General features: G+C 54.5%; 11 protein-coding genes across 11 annotated transcripts; 5 read left to right on the forward strand and 6 right to left on the reverse strand.

Annotated features, from left to right (window-relative positions):
* Nucleotides 1-315: 315 nt before the first annotated feature.
* Nucleotides 316-3,703, forward strand: HETIRDRAFT_457352 (uncharacterized protein; the record flags this gene model as incomplete). The annotated part of the gene is made up of 4 exons (XM_009544048.1): nucleotides 316-415; nucleotides 475-753; nucleotides 815-1,596; nucleotides 1,664-3,703. 4 exons carry the CDS (start codon nucleotides 316-318, stop codon nucleotides 2,381-2,383), a joined length of 1,881 nt encoding a protein of 626 aa, XP_009542343.1. The 3' UTR covers nucleotides 2,384-3,703.
* HETIRDRAFT_432223 (uncharacterized protein) lies at nucleotides 2,248-3,176 on the reverse strand. Its single transcript, XM_009544049.1, has 3 exons — nucleotides 3,014-3,176; nucleotides 2,695-2,882; nucleotides 2,248-2,637 (listed from the first exon to the last, which is right to left on the reverse strand). Exons 1-3 carry the CDS (start codon nucleotides 3,108-3,110, stop codon nucleotides 2,566-2,568), a joined length of 357 nt encoding a protein of 118 aa, XP_009542344.1. The 5' UTR covers nucleotides 3,111-3,176; the 3' UTR covers nucleotides 2,248-2,565.
* Nucleotides 2,383-3,703, forward strand: HETIRDRAFT_145992 (uncharacterized protein). Its single transcript, XM_009544050.1, has one exon. It carries the CDS (start codon nucleotides 3,109-3,111, stop codon nucleotides 3,589-3,591), a length of 483 nt encoding a protein of 160 aa, XP_009542345.1. The 5' UTR covers nucleotides 2,383-3,108; the 3' UTR covers nucleotides 3,592-3,703.
* A 205-nt stretch (nucleotides 3,704-3,908) lies between these two features.
* On the forward strand, nucleotides 3,909-4,790 carry HETIRDRAFT_141426 (uncharacterized protein). The gene is made up of 2 exons (XM_009544051.1): nucleotides 3,909-4,546; nucleotides 4,599-4,790. Exons 1-2 carry the CDS (start codon nucleotides 4,392-4,394, stop codon nucleotides 4,618-4,620), a joined length of 177 nt encoding a protein of 58 aa, XP_009542346.1. The 5' UTR covers nucleotides 3,909-4,391; the 3' UTR covers nucleotides 4,621-4,790.
* On the reverse strand, nucleotides 4,035-4,241 carry HETIRDRAFT_414505 (uncharacterized protein; the record flags this gene model as incomplete). Its single annotated transcript, XM_009544842.1, has 1 exon — nucleotides 4,035-4,241. One exon carries the CDS (start codon nucleotides 4,239-4,241, stop codon nucleotides 4,035-4,037), a length of 207 nt encoding a protein of 68 aa, XP_009543137.1.
* A 1,001-nt stretch (nucleotides 4,791-5,791) lies between the features above and the next one.
* Nucleotides 5,792-6,015, forward strand: HETIRDRAFT_100859 (uncharacterized protein; the record flags this gene model as incomplete). Its single annotated transcript, XM_009544052.1, has 2 exons — nucleotides 5,792-5,865; nucleotides 5,919-6,015. 2 exons carry the CDS (start codon nucleotides 5,792-5,794, stop codon nucleotides 6,013-6,015), a joined length of 171 nt encoding a protein of 56 aa, XP_009542347.1.
* A 124-nt stretch (nucleotides 6,016-6,139) lies between these two features.
* HETIRDRAFT_28700 (uncharacterized protein) lies at nucleotides 6,140-6,295 on the reverse strand (the record flags this gene model as incomplete). The annotated part of the gene is made up of 1 exon (XM_009543433.1): nucleotides 6,140-6,295. A coding segment is annotated over one exon (156 nt), but the record flags the coding sequence as incomplete, so codon positions are not given.
* A 289-nt stretch (nucleotides 6,296-6,584) lies between these two features.
* On the reverse strand, nucleotides 6,585-8,035 carry HETIRDRAFT_310016 (uncharacterized protein; the record flags this gene model as incomplete). Its single annotated transcript, XM_009544053.1, has 7 exons — nucleotides 6,585-6,746; nucleotides 6,809-6,892; nucleotides 6,974-7,283; nucleotides 7,343-7,618; nucleotides 7,671-7,750; nucleotides 7,800-7,878; nucleotides 7,935-8,035. 7 exons carry the CDS (start codon nucleotides 8,033-8,035, stop codon nucleotides 6,585-6,587), a joined length of 1,092 nt encoding a protein of 363 aa, XP_009542348.1.
* A 204-nt stretch (nucleotides 8,036-8,239) lies between these two features.
* On the forward strand, nucleotides 8,240-11,324 carry HETIRDRAFT_457354 (uncharacterized protein; the record flags this gene model as incomplete). The annotated part of the gene is made up of 10 exons (XM_009544054.1): nucleotides 8,240-8,261; nucleotides 8,311-8,334; nucleotides 8,399-8,497; nucleotides 8,566-8,677; nucleotides 8,732-9,026; nucleotides 9,077-9,361; nucleotides 9,429-9,807; nucleotides 9,862-10,569; nucleotides 10,625-11,049; nucleotides 11,104-11,324. 10 exons carry the CDS (start codon nucleotides 8,240-8,242, stop codon nucleotides 11,131-11,133), a joined length of 2,379 nt encoding a protein of 792 aa, XP_009542349.1. The 3' UTR covers nucleotides 11,134-11,324.
* Nucleotides 11,325-11,411: 87 nt separating this feature from the next.
* Nucleotides 11,412-12,246, reverse strand: HETIRDRAFT_309730 (uncharacterized protein; the record flags this gene model as incomplete). Its single annotated transcript, XM_009544055.1, has 5 exons — nucleotides 11,412-11,506; nucleotides 11,559-11,638; nucleotides 11,713-11,956; nucleotides 12,021-12,157; nucleotides 12,221-12,246. The coding sequence occupies 5 exons, from the start codon at nucleotides 12,244-12,246 to the stop codon at nucleotides 11,412-11,414; spliced, it is 582 nt and encodes a 193-aa protein (XP_009542350.1).
* Nucleotides 12,247-12,578: 332 nt separating this feature from the next.
* qor6 (quinone oxidoreductase 6) lies at nucleotides 12,579-13,897 on the reverse strand (the record flags this gene model as incomplete). The annotated part of the gene is made up of 6 exons (XM_009543474.1): nucleotides 12,579-12,703; nucleotides 12,761-12,822; nucleotides 12,878-13,137; nucleotides 13,185-13,492; nucleotides 13,541-13,683; nucleotides 13,734-13,897. 6 exons carry the CDS (start codon nucleotides 13,895-13,897, stop codon nucleotides 12,579-12,581), a joined length of 1,062 nt encoding a protein of 353 aa, XP_009541769.1.
* Nucleotides 13,898-17,081: the final 3,184 nt, after the last annotated feature.

The following is a 17,081-nucleotide window of genomic DNA, read 5'->3' on the forward strand; positions in this document are numbered from 1 at the left end:
CCAGCGCACATGCCTGGTACTTGGACCATAGGGAGTTGGATGACCCCTGTGGGAGAAGCGTGAGCGCGGGGGACGGTGGGGGGATGGACGGTCGGTCGGTGGGGACGCACGGTGAGGATCATGCCCGCTATGAGGACGGGGACGTAGAGGGCGGACGGCATGGCTGTGGGTGCCGGGACTGGGGGCAGAGAGGAAGAAGGGAGGGAGTGCTGACGTCAGCGGGGAGGCTTGTTAGGAGACGGAGGATTGGTGCAGGAGATCGGTCTGTATATAAGAACGCGCCATGCTTCTCCTCCTCCTCCCCCCCGTGCCCCCATGGTCGTCCTCCTCCTCACGTCCCCCCACGGCAACTCGGGCTCTCGCTATTTCCCCTTCCACGGCTATCTCGGCCTCACCCCCCTCACTGTCCAAGGCGGTCCGTCCCTCTCCCCCCCCCGTCCCCGTCCCCGTCCCCGCTCACCGTTTCTCCGACAGTCGTCCGTACAAAGCTCGACCCAGACGGCAAGCCCCTCCAGGCAAAATCCCTCATCGTCGCCGTCCGCTGCTACGAGGCACGCACAGGCCGCCGCGGCACAACACACTCAAGCCTCCTCGCCGAGTACTCCACCGTCCTCTGGCACGCCCCCGCCACCGCCGCCACCGCCCCCCTCGCTGACTTCGAGCACGCTTTCCGCATCACAATCCCCCGCGATGCCCCCGGCTTCAGCACCGCGTATTTCCAGGACTACCGCTTGTTTTGGCGCGTAGAAGCAGGTCCGTCCATCCTATCTCAATTGTCCTCTCCTCGACCCGCCATCTTAATCATCTTGCCCAGTCATCTCCCATGCCCACGTCATGGGCATCGGCTCTCGGCTCGTCAAGTCCGCCGAACTTCCCTTTGTTCGCTACGACGTCCCTTCCTCAATCCCGCTGCCCTCACTGCCCTCCCCCGACCTTCTCCCTCACCAAACCACCAAATCCCGCGCACCCGCCATCCGCTACTACGTCTCCGTCCCCACCGACGCCGTCGGCCCCCACGACATCCTCTCCGTCGGCGTCTTCCTCCGCCCCCTCGACCCGTCCGTCTCCGTCCGTTCGGCCAGCCTCACCGTCGAGCGCCGCATCGAGCTCCGAGAAAACTCCCCCGCTTCCCCCACCTCCGCCTCCACGCTGTCCCCGCCGAATATTTCCCCCACATCCTCGCGAGAAGCCTTCCCCTCGCTATCGCGTACGCCGTCGGCCACCTCCATCAGCCCTCCGCCATCCCCGATCATGCCCGCGTCCGGCAGCACGTTTACCCTCGACACCATCAGCACCGCGCAGACGGCCACGAGCGCAAATTCCCAGCTTCCGCTCCTCGTGCGCGATCGGGCACGGGAGCAAGACCATCCCGCTTCCCCGCCCTCGAGCTGGACCGGCGCCCCGTACAAGGTGATCAACAACACCGTCGCGGGCACCGAGAACGTGTCGGGCCGCTTCGTGCGCGACGTGCAGACAGGCGTCTGGAGCAGGACCCTGACGATGCAGTGGCCCGCATCGCGCAGCTCGGCGCGGTGGGCGTTGGGCGAGACGATGGCGACCGAGCTGGTGCGGGTGCGGTTTTTTGTAAAGGTCAAGGTGCGCCCTCTCCGCTCCCGCGTTCGCCTCCCTCGAAAGCTCATCTAGCCGCCGCGGGGCACGTTAGATCATCGTATCTTCGCCTTCCGGAACAGACTCTATCGAGCTGCTCGAACAGCCGCTCACGGTCATCTCCACCAACGCGTCCGAGCGCCAGCTCGCGATCACCAAATACAACGCCTCCCAGGCCGCCTCGAGCTCCCGCAGCTCCTCAAAATCCAAGTCCCCCCATCGGACCGCGCCGCCCTCGCCTGTCCCGTCCGTCCCGCCACTAGAATCGATGCCGGTGCCGCACTCCGCGTCGTCCGGGGGCGATCGAAGGGCGCGCGAGGGGGACGAGGGCGAGAAGCAGCGGGAGGGCAAGCGGCAGCGGGAATCGCGCGCGCCGAAGCGGCCGCACACGAGCGCTGGGCCGCGGGATCGGGGGAAGGGGGGCGCGGGCGGGATGCTGGGCGCGGGCGGCGGCGGCGTGTGGCGGCCGGGGACGGCGGCGGCGGGGGGTCTGGTGAGCAAGGAGGGGCTGGGCGGGGGTCTGGGGATCGGTGCGGTGGTGGGGATCGGCGGCGTGCACACGGTGAGGATCAACACCGTGACGGGCGTGACAACGACGCACGCGCAGGCGAGCGGCGGCGCGGCGTCCCCGGACCACGTCCGCGCGTGGGAGGAGGAGCTGGCGCGGATCGAGGCCCAGAGTCGCCGGAGCAGCATCGGCATCCTCTCCCGCCCAAAAATTCCATCCCTCGCGAAGAGCGCCCGCCGCTTCTATGGCGAGGTCCTCGGCAGGTAGCCCTTCGCGACCCTCTCCCGTATCATTTCCGTCCATCCGCTCTCCCTATCTGCTCGTCGCTTTCGTCTCCCGCCCTCGCTTGTATGGATATTCGCATCACCACCATCACCACCACCACCACCACCACCATCATCATCATCGACCCCACCCTCATCAGCGCATCCCCCTTTTCCCGAGCATCATCATTCGCACCTCGATATACAACTATTCCTTACATTATTGGTGATAGCCGCTCCCTCCACCCCTCCATACCCCTCGTCCAAATCAAGCCGAAGACCCACTGTATCATATATACCCCGTGGAGTGTTTACCCCCTCGTTATCCACAGGCTCCTTGTTTTTTTGTTGTTGTTGTTGTCCTCGTTCCCCCGTTCGTTCGATCCTCTTGGTGGGCCACATCTCTCGAGCAATAATGCAGCGCGCGACGGCGTGTAGATAGTTCTGTACATTCGTTACCCCGAGCAGCCGCCCCGCGAAGCACTGTAATGCCAAAGCACTCTCTCGCTCTGTCTGTCCGTCCGTCCGTCCGTCCGTGCTACAGTACAAGTGATCTCCGTTCTCGCACGCACGCCCCGCGAAGCCATCCCCGCCTCGTGGTCGAAGGCGCGAGCGAGAGGCGACATCGAATCTCCTCGGACACGACGCGATCGAACGGACGTCATTTGAGAGTGACGCCCAACCCGATCGACCGACCGCGTGCATTGCACGTACGTACAGACAGCCGCCATGTACGCGACTGAGACCTCCTGCCAGTGCGCGAGGCCGAGTGCGCGTCTCAGTCTCACGAGACAGCGCGTCCCCGCCACCTGCCAGATCGCCCCCTATCTCGATCCCCCGACTGGACAGACGACACGCACAGCGCACCATATAAGTACGCAAACCCCGGTGGTGCCGCCTTTCGCGCGCGCCCGCGCCCGTTCCGAGGACGGCCACACTGCATCAGCTGCCGCGGTCCATCCGCACGCACACACGCACGCACGCACGCACGCACGCAGCGGCAAACGCAGTGCCACTGGAGCAGTGTCGGTCTGTGCGCGGCACCCAGAAGCAGCGTCACCGGGGGCGGGGAGGGGCGAAGCGCGCGCGCTAGCGCGACGTCTCGGGCACAGCGGGGACGAAAGGAGATCGGGAATCGCGGATGCGCGGGGGGGCGCTGCGCGCTGCGGCTTTCCGGCGTGGGCGCGGGGGCACCTGGCCAGGAGGGCTTGATCAGAGGGCTCTCGTTCGGCGCGCGCCGGCGTGCGGGGCCCGACGATGCGGGACGGGCGAGGAGCCCCCGCGCGTGGAGGAATGGCTTGGCTGGGCTGGGACGGGGGCACGCCCGGAGAGGCGCCGCGGGAAGGCAGGCGGTCTGTGCACAAGAACAGCGGGGCCAGAAGCTGGGGCGCATATCACATGAATCCGCGCTCGAGGCCTCGAGGCCGTGCGAAGCAGCCTCGGGTCTGCAGGAGTCGGAAATAGACTCGCGGGCTGGGGCGCGACGTCAGCGCGACGCGCGAAGAATGGCTGCGTGCGCGCCCGGACAGAAACGTGCATCGGTGCTGAATGCTGGATGTCGTGACCGTGGCGCAAGGCGGGTGCACGCTAGCGCGAAACGAGGACGGGAACGCACAGAGAGAAAGCATCCTCGACCTCACTTCGTACGTCTCCGCTCAGCCCGGCGACGGCGTGTCCTGATCTCCGAATTGAATCCGCCGCACAGGAGTTCTGTGGGCGCTGCGATAGCTATCTGAACCGATGCTGGCCAGACTCGGAACAAGACGAGACAAGGCCGAGTCTAACCTCTCCAGACCACGCATAGAGATAGCCCAGTGCGGTGCCGGTGCCCGCTTCGGCGACGCTCGACTATCGCTGTTCATTCAATGGACAGCCTGGTGCGGGCACCCCAGATCCACAGCCACTACACCAGCGTGTGTGTACTTCGTTCCACAGGATCTTCCATGCGGGGAAGCCTTTGAGATCGCGTGGACGAGTCGGCGCTTAGGATGACGACGCGTCTGCGCGACAGGATGTCCCCCAGATGCGCTGGGCTCATGATGAGAAAGCATAGGCGCTCGTCGTGTTGGCTGACTACTGTGCGCGCGGATGCGCTGGGGCTAAATCTTCTATCCTACCACACCCGAAAGGCCCGCGTAGGGAAGCGCCATGATGTCAGAGGAGGATACTAAGCACCCAGGGTCACAATAGAGTGGAAAAGTTCGAAGAGAAACACTCGCTGGCAGGGGGCGGAACACTTGAAACAAGGTTCCCTGCATCTTGAAAGAAGTTGCATCGCAGCTGGTGCACCACGCACATGAATGTGTGTCGCCAGATCAGGCGCCGATGGAGCCAAGCCGTGCGTGCGTCCTGCTGCACTTTCTAGGCTTGACTTTTTTGCGTCAATTCGTTGAGGGTGGCGAGAGATCTTCTTTAATACGGGAGCTTGCACAGAAAAGAATCATTGGCAAAGATGAGTTCATGCTGGAGAGATGGGCGGCAAATGCCGTATCCGAGGCCGAATACCAGGGTCGACGTCATTTCATCTGACGCGGCATCCCACCACCACACCTCCTCAGGAGTCCCAGATCCCTTTACGTTTTCGTCCGAACCCTTCTCGACGAATCACACAACGCAAGCCCAAACATGTCCGCAAGAATGCCTTGGTTGAAGCTCACGACAGTCACCGTCGGAAGTACGCAGCCTCTTTCCTTGTGATCGTTTTGTATGACATCGTGGTAATCCCCTGCCCGCCCCCCTCGCACCACCCTTACCGCCTCACAATCGACCTTCGACTCGGATGCGATGTCACAATTGGAATGATGCGCGCGCCGGAAAGTTATGGGACTGGGGTACTTGTTGATGCGGAGTGAGTGAGACCTGTCACTGCTCCCCCCAAAGGCAGCTACCGATGATTGTTCCGTGGGATGTAGCCACTGTCCCAACACCTGAACAGACATACAATGTAAGCCGTGTTTCCTCGCGTGTGACCTGTCGGAAATCCCTCAGCTTCTCCTGTATTCACGACCACTCATTGCCATTGCAGGCTCTATCACCGGACTTGAGACGGAAAGTCGACGCAAATCGCCAAGCTAGGCTTGCTTTGCAGCACGGCACCCAACGCCAACAAAGTGCACAGGTCCGTCTTTTCGTCGTGGCATACGCGCACGCCGCCCCCGATTTTCCGGCGTCCAACCGCGTCATTCAATGCTCTACTGCCGTGGCTGACCGCCCCGTCCATCTCTGTCCAGCTGGAGGATCCCGACGCGGCAAAACCTCTCTGGACAGACCAGCCCACCAAATCCCGGTAAAAGTGGGCTTTCGCCGCCGAGATCCAGCGTCTGCGATCCCTTCCTGCCTGTCGTTTCGCTGTCGTATTTCCCTCCATGCGACATGTATCGTACCCTTAATGGATGGTTTGGCTCCGTTTCTCATGGATCCTCTTCTTGAGCGATTCATGCGCCCGCTGTATCTGTATCTATTGAAAGTGTCAGCTTCCGCGGTATCGTAGGTTTGATGCGTTCGTCGTTGGTCAGTCGACAGAGCCTGACCCGCTATAGACTGGAAGAGGGATACCCTTTCCTTGTTTTGACTGAGGTGTCGGGCTGTGAACCACTCGCGAAGTCGTTTTGCAAGCCTATATTGGCTCAGGGGTAGAACGGTGAAATATTGCCAGAATAGACCACATGGACAGAACTGACCATTGGATTGCGAAACGACGGCAGGCGACCAGAAGGCCGGACTGCCAAGCTAAGAGAGACTTACTCATGTGATACGAAGGACACAGACAAAATGGAACAAGAGATGGGCAAAAATAAATATTGAGACCCGTAGGTCTACCACTCTGGGAAAGCGTGTCATCCTTGTGCAGGGGCCATGCTAATCTTCTCTGTATCGTTCCAATTTTTTCGTATGTCACCCCGAAGGGGACAACAGTAGCTGTGCGCGCGGGGTTAGGACCCACTGAACTTTGAATTTTGCTCTGGCGGCGGGTGTCAGCCACACGAACAGATTCTAGAATTCTCAGACTGGCTGACATTCTCCGTGAATACATGTCAATCGAGCCCGGATATAAATCGCGAGGAGCAGGCGATATATCGTGTGCTCTTTGACCCATTGCATCGATTTTGCGATGTTGGTCTGTGTCATGGATGCGATCAGCCTGGACTGACCGATGCAATTAGTACTGCTACAGGTCGATACAGAATACATGCTCTCTCGCTACGTCATGATGATATGGCTTTATTTATTCGAAGTGCGACTTCGAGAATCCACAGCTCCTCGTCCGCGCCGTCACAAAGCGCTTTATCAGCCTCGGCCATCACCAGCGCACATTTTGATTTCTCCCGTGAGGCTAGAGTCGGGTGAAGGATGATAAGATCGTGCAGCTGTATATGAACAGAATCTGATATCAGAAACGGAAGGCGATGGAAGATGGTCGAGGACGAACCTGGGACAAAATTTGCGACGCCGAATATCCCTCGCGCATCAGCATTCTAACCTTTTCCCGAATCAAATCAAAGCCGCGTAGGGTCTCGGTCTTCCTATTCGGTTTGGCCAACGCGGCGCCGTCCGTATCGACATCCATCGCGTCGCCATCAGGACTGGGTCTTACTTCAATGCCGAGCGCGCGCGCAAAGTCGTGTACTATCGAGTCTGGAACGACGCCTGCGATTTCTTGGACATCGCGTGCTGTGATAGGTTCTGGAGGTATGCTTGCGGCAGATAAGCGGGCCGCGGACTGGAGGTATGTAATGGCACGACGAAGATCTCCGTTGGATGTTGAAATAAGTGCGGAAAGAACCGGTGGTGAAACAGTGATGTGTTCGTCGTTGGCAATATGTTGGAGGCGGGCGGACGAGGATGTCGCGTCAAGGGGTTTGAAGCGGAATTTGGAGCAACGAGACGCGAGCGGCTCGATGATTCTGTCAAATGTGATGACTCACGGGTTAGATGAAGCTGAAACAAGAGAGGTGAGGCGTACCGAGTTACATAGTTGCATACAAGGCAGAAGCGAGTGATGCGCGCGTAGGTCTCCATGATACGCCTGAGCGCACCTTGTGCGTCCTGTGTCATGCTGTCTGCTTCATCGAGAATGATGATTTTGTAAGGTGGACAGGGATATGTTTTGCCATCGGATGCGACGGTAGTCGCTCGAGGGGTCTGACGAGCAAAATTCTTGATCTTCTCACGCACGATGGAGATGCCACGCTCATCCGAGGCGTTGAGCTCCAGAACACGCGAGCGAAAGTTGTCAGGGCTACAGCAAGTGAATCAGCAGGAAGTGGATGCTAGCAAATGATCAATATTACCCAAAAAGCTGACGTGCAAGAGCAAGGATTGTGGATGTTTTACCGGTTCCTGGCGGTCCATAGAACAACATGTGCGGAAGCTACCCACTTGCGTTAGCACTTGCATGACGAGTATAGAGACGTGAGTACATTCGTCGAAGTCAATGTCTTTTCAAGTACAGCAATGATGTGCTCCTGTGATGATACATCGTCAATTGTCTTTGGGCGACTGCCAACAGGGTAAGAATAGCGGCTTCTTCCTTCAGTTGGACAAGGGTACGCAACTATTTTTCGACCCAGGGCTGTAAGTTCGAATCAACGACATGCTTTTCTCCTTTTTCCGTTGATTTCTTTGACGACTGCTGCTGGAAGAAGTTGGCCACCATATTTGAGCTCGAGTTCGTCCTGAGACGCGTCTGGCGATCTTGAGAGGCCCTCACGCGCGCAGACGCGTCGAGATCGTTCTCACGGCTGCTGAGTCTGAAAACGCGTCTGAGGCGCTGTTGTCGTGACCCTCGGCGCGGACCCGTCTTCTGAAATCATCAGCCCCCGACGAGCACCGACAACAAAGCAACCGTTCCGAGGATATAATGGAATCAGACGCGACTAATGGTGTGTGAGCCATTCATTTCTCCATATACCCGTACTCATCTGCTATAAGGGCAAGCGGTCTCTTCCATCAACGGTGAGCTGCCATCACGCGTCGCACAGTCGGGGAGGGGGGGGGTTTGACGCGTCATTTTCCGTAGGGAAACAGGAGAGACAGTCTCACGTGGAAATGAAGAATGGAAAGGTCAGCTTCAAACAGAAGCCGATGTCTCTGGAGAAGATGACAGAGACGATGCAAGGTGCGTAGAGGAGGCTTGGTGTTTGGGCTGGAGAATGCAGCTCAAGCTCAACTTTCACTGTAACATAGAACTGGTGAAGTTTCGCGAGTTCTTAGAACGACGAATAGAGAACCAAGACCCCCCGTTGAGTCACGTACCAGACGAGCACAAGCCGCTCATAGCGAAATTCACTCAAGAGAGGTGTGTGTCGATTGTGTCGTATAGTTGTAGAGCTCTGCTCATCGATTCTTTCAGCGACAAAACCATAGTTGCACTTTCTAAACACATTCAACGAGAGCTCATCCCTACCCCGAACGACGGAGATATGGCTCAAGCGAGTTCTTCCGCAAGTTCGCTGCCATTGGAGACGATTGAAGCTACCATCAGATCCGTGGCAACAAGGGTCAACTATGGCATTGAACTGGCGAACCTCACGAGGACCCCTGCATTGTTGTGTATCTGGAGGTGGGAAGTACAGAAGGATTACTATCATTGGCTGCCTAAGGCTTCACGCGAGAAGATCGAAGCAAGATTGGCCGAAAGATTACTGGTGAGTGACTACATATTATGGTTTGAGACATTGACAGAATTGGTCTACAGGCTAAGCAAGAGCTGCAAGCTCTCTTTGATGCACTCCCTCAAAGTGAGCGAGATGCCATGCTCGGAACCAAAGGCGTGGGTGCCGTCGCGAAGCAGAAGCCGAAAGCACTCTCCCATGCCACCTCTAACGACCTCTCACCTGTCCGCGGCTCCTCACCTCTAACTTCACCAGGCAACCCAATAGACAGCAAAGTGGATCTCGAGAGTGTCGAAAATGACAGTGCCCAAATAAAGGCAGGCCCAGGCCGCCCGAAGAAAGCTGCTGACCCGGAGAAATCTGCAAAGGTTCGTTGACCAGTTCATCTATAGTCGTCCTTCCAAAAAAAAAATGTGTTCACCGAACAATCCGCAGGAAAGGGAGCGACTGGAGAGGAAAGCTGCGAAGGCCGACAGGGAAAGGAAAGAGAAGGACGCCCAGAATAAGTCCCGCTCCCTCATGGCGAGCTTTTTTGCTAAGCCGAAAGCCTCCGCATCTACATCGATACATGGCTCGCCTTCTGGAGAGCCCATCGCCGGATCTTCGACCAGCTCGACGTCCGACTTCGACAAGGCCTTCAGACCCTTCGTGCTGAAGAAGGATGCGGAGCTTGCGCCTATCAATTGGTTTCAAGAATCGAGAAGACAGAAACGAGAGGATGCGGATGTCATCGTTATTGATGACGATGGAGAAGATACACGGGACACGGTGATGCATGATGCAGAGGCCGATCTCTTAGAGCTGAGCCCAAAATGTTCGTTTAACTCCATTGTGTTCTCAATCTCCGAAGATGCTAACATTCGTCTAGCTTATTGCAAATCGTTGATATTCTCGTTGCCCCTCCCGTTGGACCCTTCGCGTCTTTTGAGGCGTCCCTGTTCTCAATTCAAGGTGTATCATCCCGATCCTGTCCGGTCCATAATCGCCCGCCTTTCAGAGGCCGAACTCTCTGACGACATAGCCGTTGTACGCGAACTTCTTGCTGATCTACAAGATCGCAAGCGCTTCCCTGCGAAAGTGTTGATCTTCGACGAAGACCGGCGCCCGGGCTATTTTGGCACGTTCACGCGATCCTCACAAGCAATTGGCCCCCGTACGCCATTCACACGCGACGACGTCGTGGTTGATTATTCTTATGACAGTGGTGAAGAGTGGGGCGAGGAAGAGGAGGGGGGAGGGGATGACGTCGCGGAGGCGAGCGACGAGGACGGAGATGATGAGGAAGGGTCATCGGATCTGGACGATTGGCTTGTGGATGAGGATCAGGAAGAGGTTGCCACGCCTATCGACGAGCGAGAAGGCATGGACGGATTCCCATTTCCACCACCAGAGCAGGCGAAAGGGAAACGGAAAGTTGAGGTGACGGGGAAAGGAGAGGGCGCAGACGTAACGAGGAATAAGAAGAGGAAGGCTGTTGTGCCCTTAGTACCTTTGGTCAAGGGCCCATTCTGGGAAACTAAGATGGGCAAGTGCGAATACGAACCCTTCAAACAATATCGAATCCAGCTCTTCAACGGTGTGTATTTTACGCTTCCCTGTCGGTGCTGGTTGCTAATTAGATATTGCTCAAGATACTCCATATCCCATCGACCCGTTCACGTTTGTCTCCACTCCTGTCGAAAAGCAGGTAGTTAAACCTGCACCTTCCACGTCCACGTCCGCGCTCGCCTCGTCATCGGTCCCTATTTTTGCTGTGCCAGCTCTGCCATCTCATTTCGCGGCAAACTGTAACTCACCCTCTACCGCTTCGCTATTAGCCGTTTCCACTCCCAAGCGCGCGCTAATCTCACCGAAGAATCCCTTCCCTGAGGCGCATCTCCCATTCCTTGTCTCTAAGATCGCAGCTCTCGCAACAAGCAGTCTGCCTGCCCTTGTAGACTCGGTGTATCAAGACCTCAAGGCGCACAAAGTGAAAAAGTACGCTATCGAGGTGAAGGTTCGGGAGATCTGTGAAAAGGACCAACGAAGAGTCTGGGTTGTAAGGAAGGGGCTTCATGTAAGTGACTGATACTCATTATTTGTGTGGATTGTATTTATATCCATACATTAGGCTCTTGATGGACTGACAGTATCTGCTTAAGCCAGACATGGACTGCAAGAGAATGACTGGGAGCGGCTGTTTTGTTTTCTATAATGTTGTTGATTAATCATACGTCCTGCCAATACACTACGTTGTATTATACCGCTGATTGGTCGCCTCCATCTATTACCATTGTCAGGGCTCTTTTCCATTGCTTCAAAACTATAGAGGTAATACAATAATTGTACAACATAATGAGCAACGGCCCAACAGTGGTGATGGCAAACATGGAGGTTCAAGATCAAGTATCAAGTGCTGGGGGTTGGGCAAAGTGCTTTTCAAGATGCCGCCAGCTTCCATAAGAGATCGGCTGTCTCGTAGTCTGAGCGAGGTTCATCATCTTTGACGACGTGAACGTCACCGGATGTGCTTTCTTTAACATCCAATTAGCCTCGATGGCATGAACAGGAAAGCGGAACACATACCGACGAGCATCTTCTCAATATTTCCATCTTTGTCAAGCACAGGCTCAAATCCCAGTCCTCTAAAGATCTGCAATCGCAAACTGGATCGCAATGAAATCCCATCAAAGTATTCGATCAAAACAGGCACCGATTCTTCTAGCAGGATTGGACTCACGTAGTTCCATCCAAGTCGTGTTCAGCAGCCGGATCGCTCTTCTCCAGTGCGCGCGCTTCCTCCTTCAGCCGCGCGAGCTCCGCTTCCTTCCTAGACACCGCGCTCTCAGCATCGTTGATCGCCTTTGCGAGTGAAAGGCCCGATGCATCGAGCTCATTGACAGTTTCGGCATGTATTTCGGCAGAAGGGACAGACGGCGGACGTGTGGATGACGTCCGTACCGCATCGAGGATGCGAGATAATGCTGATGTACAGGTGCTTCCGGTGAGAAGCTCGCGGCGGGATATGATACAGTTTTCATGACGCACCTTTCAGTTTCCCATGTGCATCTTCATATTCTCTCTTACGTTGCACAGATCTCTTGGTCATCTGCTCCTCCATTGCAGCGACTGTGAGGTAGTCCTCGTCTGGGTCAATCACGGGAGCCATGTCCCGAATCCCTTGGCTTGGAGCGCATCGTCAATTCCGCAATTTCGATACAAGGTTGTTTTCGATTCAAAAAACATACATTGCTTCTTGAATATCAATCGACATGGTCAGACGCTAGCGGATAGTTGGCATTCGTTGTGAACCTGTAAGCAGGGCGAACAGTCTCAGCCCAATCGGGACGCGTCGAACGTATCATGTGCCGTGACGTCACGCGTACTCTACTGACCAGAAAGGCAGAGCAAAGGAGAGTGAAGCTATTAGTGAAGCTAGTGAAGCTTGGAAGGCTTTGAAGCTTTAAAGAGCTGTGAAAAAGGCCCGAGACGGGAGGACTCGAGAGACGGGAAACTTCGTATATTTCCAACGTCAGTATACAATTACACAGACAACCCAATTTACTAGTTGCGGCCGGCCTTGATCACGAAACGCAAGCTCTACCCTCATTCTGCCCTAGGATCAACCTTGACCACAACTTTTCCAGTCGCACGCATTGATGTAATCCTATCGTACGCATTGATAGCGTCATCGAAGGCATGCACAGAGTCGACGACCGGCTTTACTTTGCCTGTCAGGGAAGATGAGGACTGATAGTCGACGAGGATCACGAATCCAAAAGACTGACCATCGGCAATCAGTTTTCTCATAGCTTCTAGATCCTCATCCTTGTGGGACACCATAACCATTCTTAAAAGAAAATGTCAGATGTAGATTATAAGACGTGTTGATTGAGCATACGCACGTCCATTTTCTTCTTACGCCTCCCAACCATGTCGGCCGAACCAAGTCGGTGATGAGCTTGAGAAGCTGGAGAGTGGATGACCATCCCGTAGGTGTGGGTCCGACGGAAACAAAAACGCCGCCTGGAGCGAGGTACTTCTCGCTCTTGGCATAGAGAGAGCCATCTGCAAGGCCAACGGCATCTAAGATGACATTGAATTTTGGAGATGGTGGGTTTTGAGAGAAGAAAGTAGCGAGGTCTTGCTTCGTGTAATCAACGAACTGGGGAGCGTCAGTGTAAATATGAGAAGCTTTGTTTGTCGACAAACCTCGTCAGCACCGAGGCCAAGGACAAAATCTTTGTTTTTTTCGGACGCGCTGGCGACGACCTTGACGCCTGTAGCCTTGGCGAATTGTATAGCATATGACCCTACAGTTGTGCTCCCTCCGTTCACAAATAGCGACTGTCCCTCCTCAAGCTGTGCAGATTGAAATAGAGCTTGATAGGCTGTCATCCCAGCAAGGCTTATTCCCGATGCTTGCGTGGCCGAGATATTAGGAGGACGAATGGCAAGATTGCCAGCAGGTGCAACGGTGTACTCTGACAAGGCTCCGTATTTCGTCTTCCGATTCAAATCTGCATCGCTTCAGTCACAGCGATATATTGCCAAATTCGATCTCTTACCAACAGGGATCCAGCCGAATACTTCGTCGCCGTTGGCAAAGTTCGTTCCGTTGGCATCGACGACTATGCCAGAAAAGTCCTGCTCTGCAATAAACGGTCTTCCTGATACAAAGTTGGGCAACAATTTCATGAGTTTGTACCCTCTGTACAATGTATTCAGCGAGAATTCTCTAGAAAGGGGTCGGGTTATTACACAGGGTTCAACGCTGCTGCTTGCACTTTGACGAGAACATTTCCTTTGTCAAGCTGTGTTGGTACAGGTAACTCCTTGTCAAGTCTGAGTGCCTTGCTGGGAGGTCCCTGTGCAACGACGCGCCATGCTTTTTGCGTTTGCGGAATCTGTGTGGGGAGCGACATGGTGAGAGAAAAGATTAGAGTGCCGAGGCCGAGGTTACCGAACGTACCCAGACATAGCGACATTGCTGAGCAGCCCAGGCAGGGAATCGGCAATGGGAACAAATGACGCAACGCCACCGCTGTCACGTGCTGGGAGAGAGATAACAGATTATCTCTCTTAGATAATGGATCTCGGAAAGGACCCTCTGCCCAAGATTCAAGAATCTCAACTTGTCAGCGCTCAGCCACCACGCTCTCCTCGTCCTCTTTCCCCGTTTCTCTCTTCTTTTCATCTTCGTTATCACCCTCCGCGTTTGATACAAACGTTTTTCCATCATGGAGGTAATTGCTGCGTATGTTCCCATCTAGATCTTACTAACGCGTCCTTCCTCAGGCTCTACTCGACTTCTCGCGAGAGTTTGATGTCTCTCTCATGGACAATGTTGTAATGACTCTCTACTCGGGTTCTGGCAGCAAGGAGGTGCGTTTTTTTCATCCAGCACTGTTCATAGGTCAACTCAAACAAATATGTGTGCTATTCATACGCCACTAGCAACAACTTGCCCAGCAAGCTCTCACACAATTTCAAGACCACCCTGAAGCATGGACGCGTGTCCCAGATATCATGGAGAGGTCTTCGTACCCTCAAACCAAGGTGCGGTGCTCCTATGACGCGTCTGTAGGGCATTATTGACCGGGAGACACGGGTGCTGTTTGTAGTATATTGGACTGCAGATCTTGGAGAAATTGATTAACACACGCTGGAAGACTCTTCCTGAGGGCCAAAGACAAGGTAGCTTCAACTCCACCCACCCGATGTGTTCCTCTACTCACAACGATTCCAGGTGTGCGGAACTTTGTAGTCGGTGTCACTGTCAAAGTCGCATCCGACGAGGCGACAATGCGGAAAGAGAAAACATACATCAATAAGCTCAACCTTGCTCTTGTCCAGGTGCGTCTCCCTCTCTCACGCAGCTTTCGCGCAGTTTTGAACTCTATTTTCAGATCCTAAAACAGGAATGGCCGCATAATTGGCCTACATTCATCCCAGAGCTTGTTGAGTCTTGCAAAACCAATCTTTCTCTCTGCGAGAACAACATGGCCATCCTCCGTCTCCTTTCTGAAGAGGTCTTCGATTTCTCCGCCGAGCAGATGACACAAACCAAGATCAAGAATCTCAAGAACCAGATGTGCGGCGAATTCTCTGAGATCTTCAAGCTCTGCTCAGAGATCCTGGAAGAGGCGCAAAAGACGTCACTGGTCAAGGCATCGTTGGAGACCCTACTCCGATTCTTGAATTGGATTCCATTGGGGTATATTTTCGAGACCACTATCATTGATGTTCTCATCCAGCGCGTGAGTAAGCGTCCTTTATGTTGCTGTCGTTATGTCTAATCGCAGCACAATTCAAAGTTCCTTGAAACTCCTGACTTCCGTAACATCACTTTGAAATGCTTAGCAGAAGTCGCCGGTTTGAGTGTTGGACCCGAATACGACCCGAAATATGTTTCCCTGTTCGAGATGGTCATGACCGCCATCAACCGCATGGTCCCTCCGAACACAAACATTGCTCAGGCTTACGCTCACTCGAACGATGCTGGCCAGGAGTTCATTCTCAACCTCGCCCTGTTCCTGTCCAACTTTTTGCAAAACCATCTCCGCAGCGTCGAGACTGAGACGACTCAGGATGTCCTTCTGAACGCACATCTGTATATGGTCAAGATATCTCAAGTCGATGAGCGCGAGATTTTCAAGATTTGCTTGGAGTACTGGCTCAAGCTTGTGGCGGAACTGTATCATGAGATCGAAAGCTTGCCAATCGGCGACAGTGGTCTCATGATGGGCCTCAGCCTTGGTGGAGCGAGTGGGGCACAGAGCATGTTGAATGGTGTGCCATTGAGGAAGAATATCTACTCGGACGTGCTGTCCAACCTGCGTCTGGTCGTCATTGAGAAGATGGTCAAGCCAGAAGAGGTCCGCATCACGAGTCTACGTTTCTGCCGCCTTTCCTTTCGCTGACAGTGTCCCCTACAGGTTCTCATTGTCGAGAACGAGGAGGGCGAGATTGTTCGCGAATTCATGAAGGAGTCCGATACAATCGTGCTCTATAAGTCCATGCGCGAGCTACTTGTCTATCTCACCCACTTGGACGTTACAGATACCGAGACCATTTTGACCGAAAAGCTCGCAAAGCAAGTTGACGGGTCGGAATGGTCTTGGCAGAACTTGAACACTCTTTGCTGGGCTATTGGCTCTATCTCTGGAGCGATGAGTGAGTTGTGATAGCCTGTTTCTGTCTTCTCTGGTCTTCATTATTTTTTCAGATGAGGAGACCGAGAAGCGATTCCTTGTAACGGTCATCAAGGATTTACTTGGCCTGTGTGAGATCAAGCGCGGCAAGGACAACAAAGCCGTTGTTGCTTCTGATATCATGTATATTGTCGGCCAGTACCCTCGCTTCCTCAAGGCTCACTGGAAGTTTCTCAAGACGGTGGTGAACAAGCTCTTCGAGTTCATGCACGAAACCCACGAAGGTACGTCTTATGATAGTCTCGTCTGTCTCTGCGATGTTCACGCTCTTCAACCTAGGCGTGCAGGACATGGCGTGTGATACATTCATTAAGATTGCGACCAAGTGCCGACGTCACTTTGTCATGCAGCAATCTCAAGAGCAGGAGCCGTTTGTCGATGAGATTTTACGCCTCCTTCACCGCATCACAGTCGATCTCGCACCACAGCAGGTGCACACTTTCTACGAGGCCGTAGGGCATATGATTTCTGCGCAGCCGAATAAACCGCAGCAAGAGAAACTCATCATGAAGCTCATGGAACTGCCAAACAATGCAGTACGTGTTTGTCAATGCTATGGACATTTTGCGTTTTCCTTCTTATGCGTGTCTCATCTGCGATTTTTTCCATGACTTATAGTGGGACTCCCTTATGTCTCAAGCGTCTGCAAATTTGGACGTCTTGAACAACGCCGACAACCTGAGAATCCTGGCAAATGTCCTCAAAACCAACGTTGCGGCTTGTACGTCGATAGGGAGCTTCTTCTTGCCTCAGATTGGACGCATATACATGGATATGCTTGGTCTGTATCGCGCAACAAGTGGAATCATCAGCGAGACCGTTGCCAAGGAAGGTATGTATTTGCTCTACACTGTATGATCACAAAGTTGTTCGTTTATTGAATGACGACTGATTA

Source organism: Heterobasidion irregulare (genome assembly GCF_000320585.1).
Source record: "Heterobasidion irregulare TC 32-1 unplaced genomic scaffold scaffold_02, whole genome shotgun sequence".
In the NCBI taxonomy this organism is placed as follows: domain Eukaryota; kingdom Fungi; phylum Basidiomycota; class Agaricomycetes; order Russulales; family Bondarzewiaceae; genus Heterobasidion; species Heterobasidion irregulare.

Bases quoted from the DNA above. Each gene is read 5' to 3' on its own strand.
- HETIRDRAFT_141426 (XM_009544051.1), top strand. From the start codon at position 4,392: ATGTCCCCCAGATGCGCTGGGCTCATGATGAGAAAGCATAGGCGCTCG. The intron at 4,547-4,598 runs CTAAGCACCCAG...AGAAACACTCGC, and splicing joins CATGATGTCAGAGGAGGATA to TGGCAGGGGGCGGAACACTT.
- HETIRDRAFT_432223 (XM_009544049.1), bottom strand. From the start codon at position 3,110: ATGGCGGCTGTCTGTACGTACGTGCAATGCACGCGGTCGGTCGATCGG. The intron at 2,883-3,013 runs GAGATTCGATGT...AGACAGAGCGAG, and splicing joins TCGATCGCGTCGTGTCCGAG to AGAGTGCTTTGGCATTACAG. The intron at 2,638-2,694 runs GTAAACACTCCA...GATTTGGACGAG, and splicing joins AGCCTGTGGATAACGAGGGG to GGGTATGGAGGGGTGGAGGG.
- HETIRDRAFT_145992 (XM_009544050.1), top strand. From the start codon at position 3,109: ATGTACGCGACTGAGACCTCCTGCCAGTGCGCGAGGCCGAGTGCGCGT.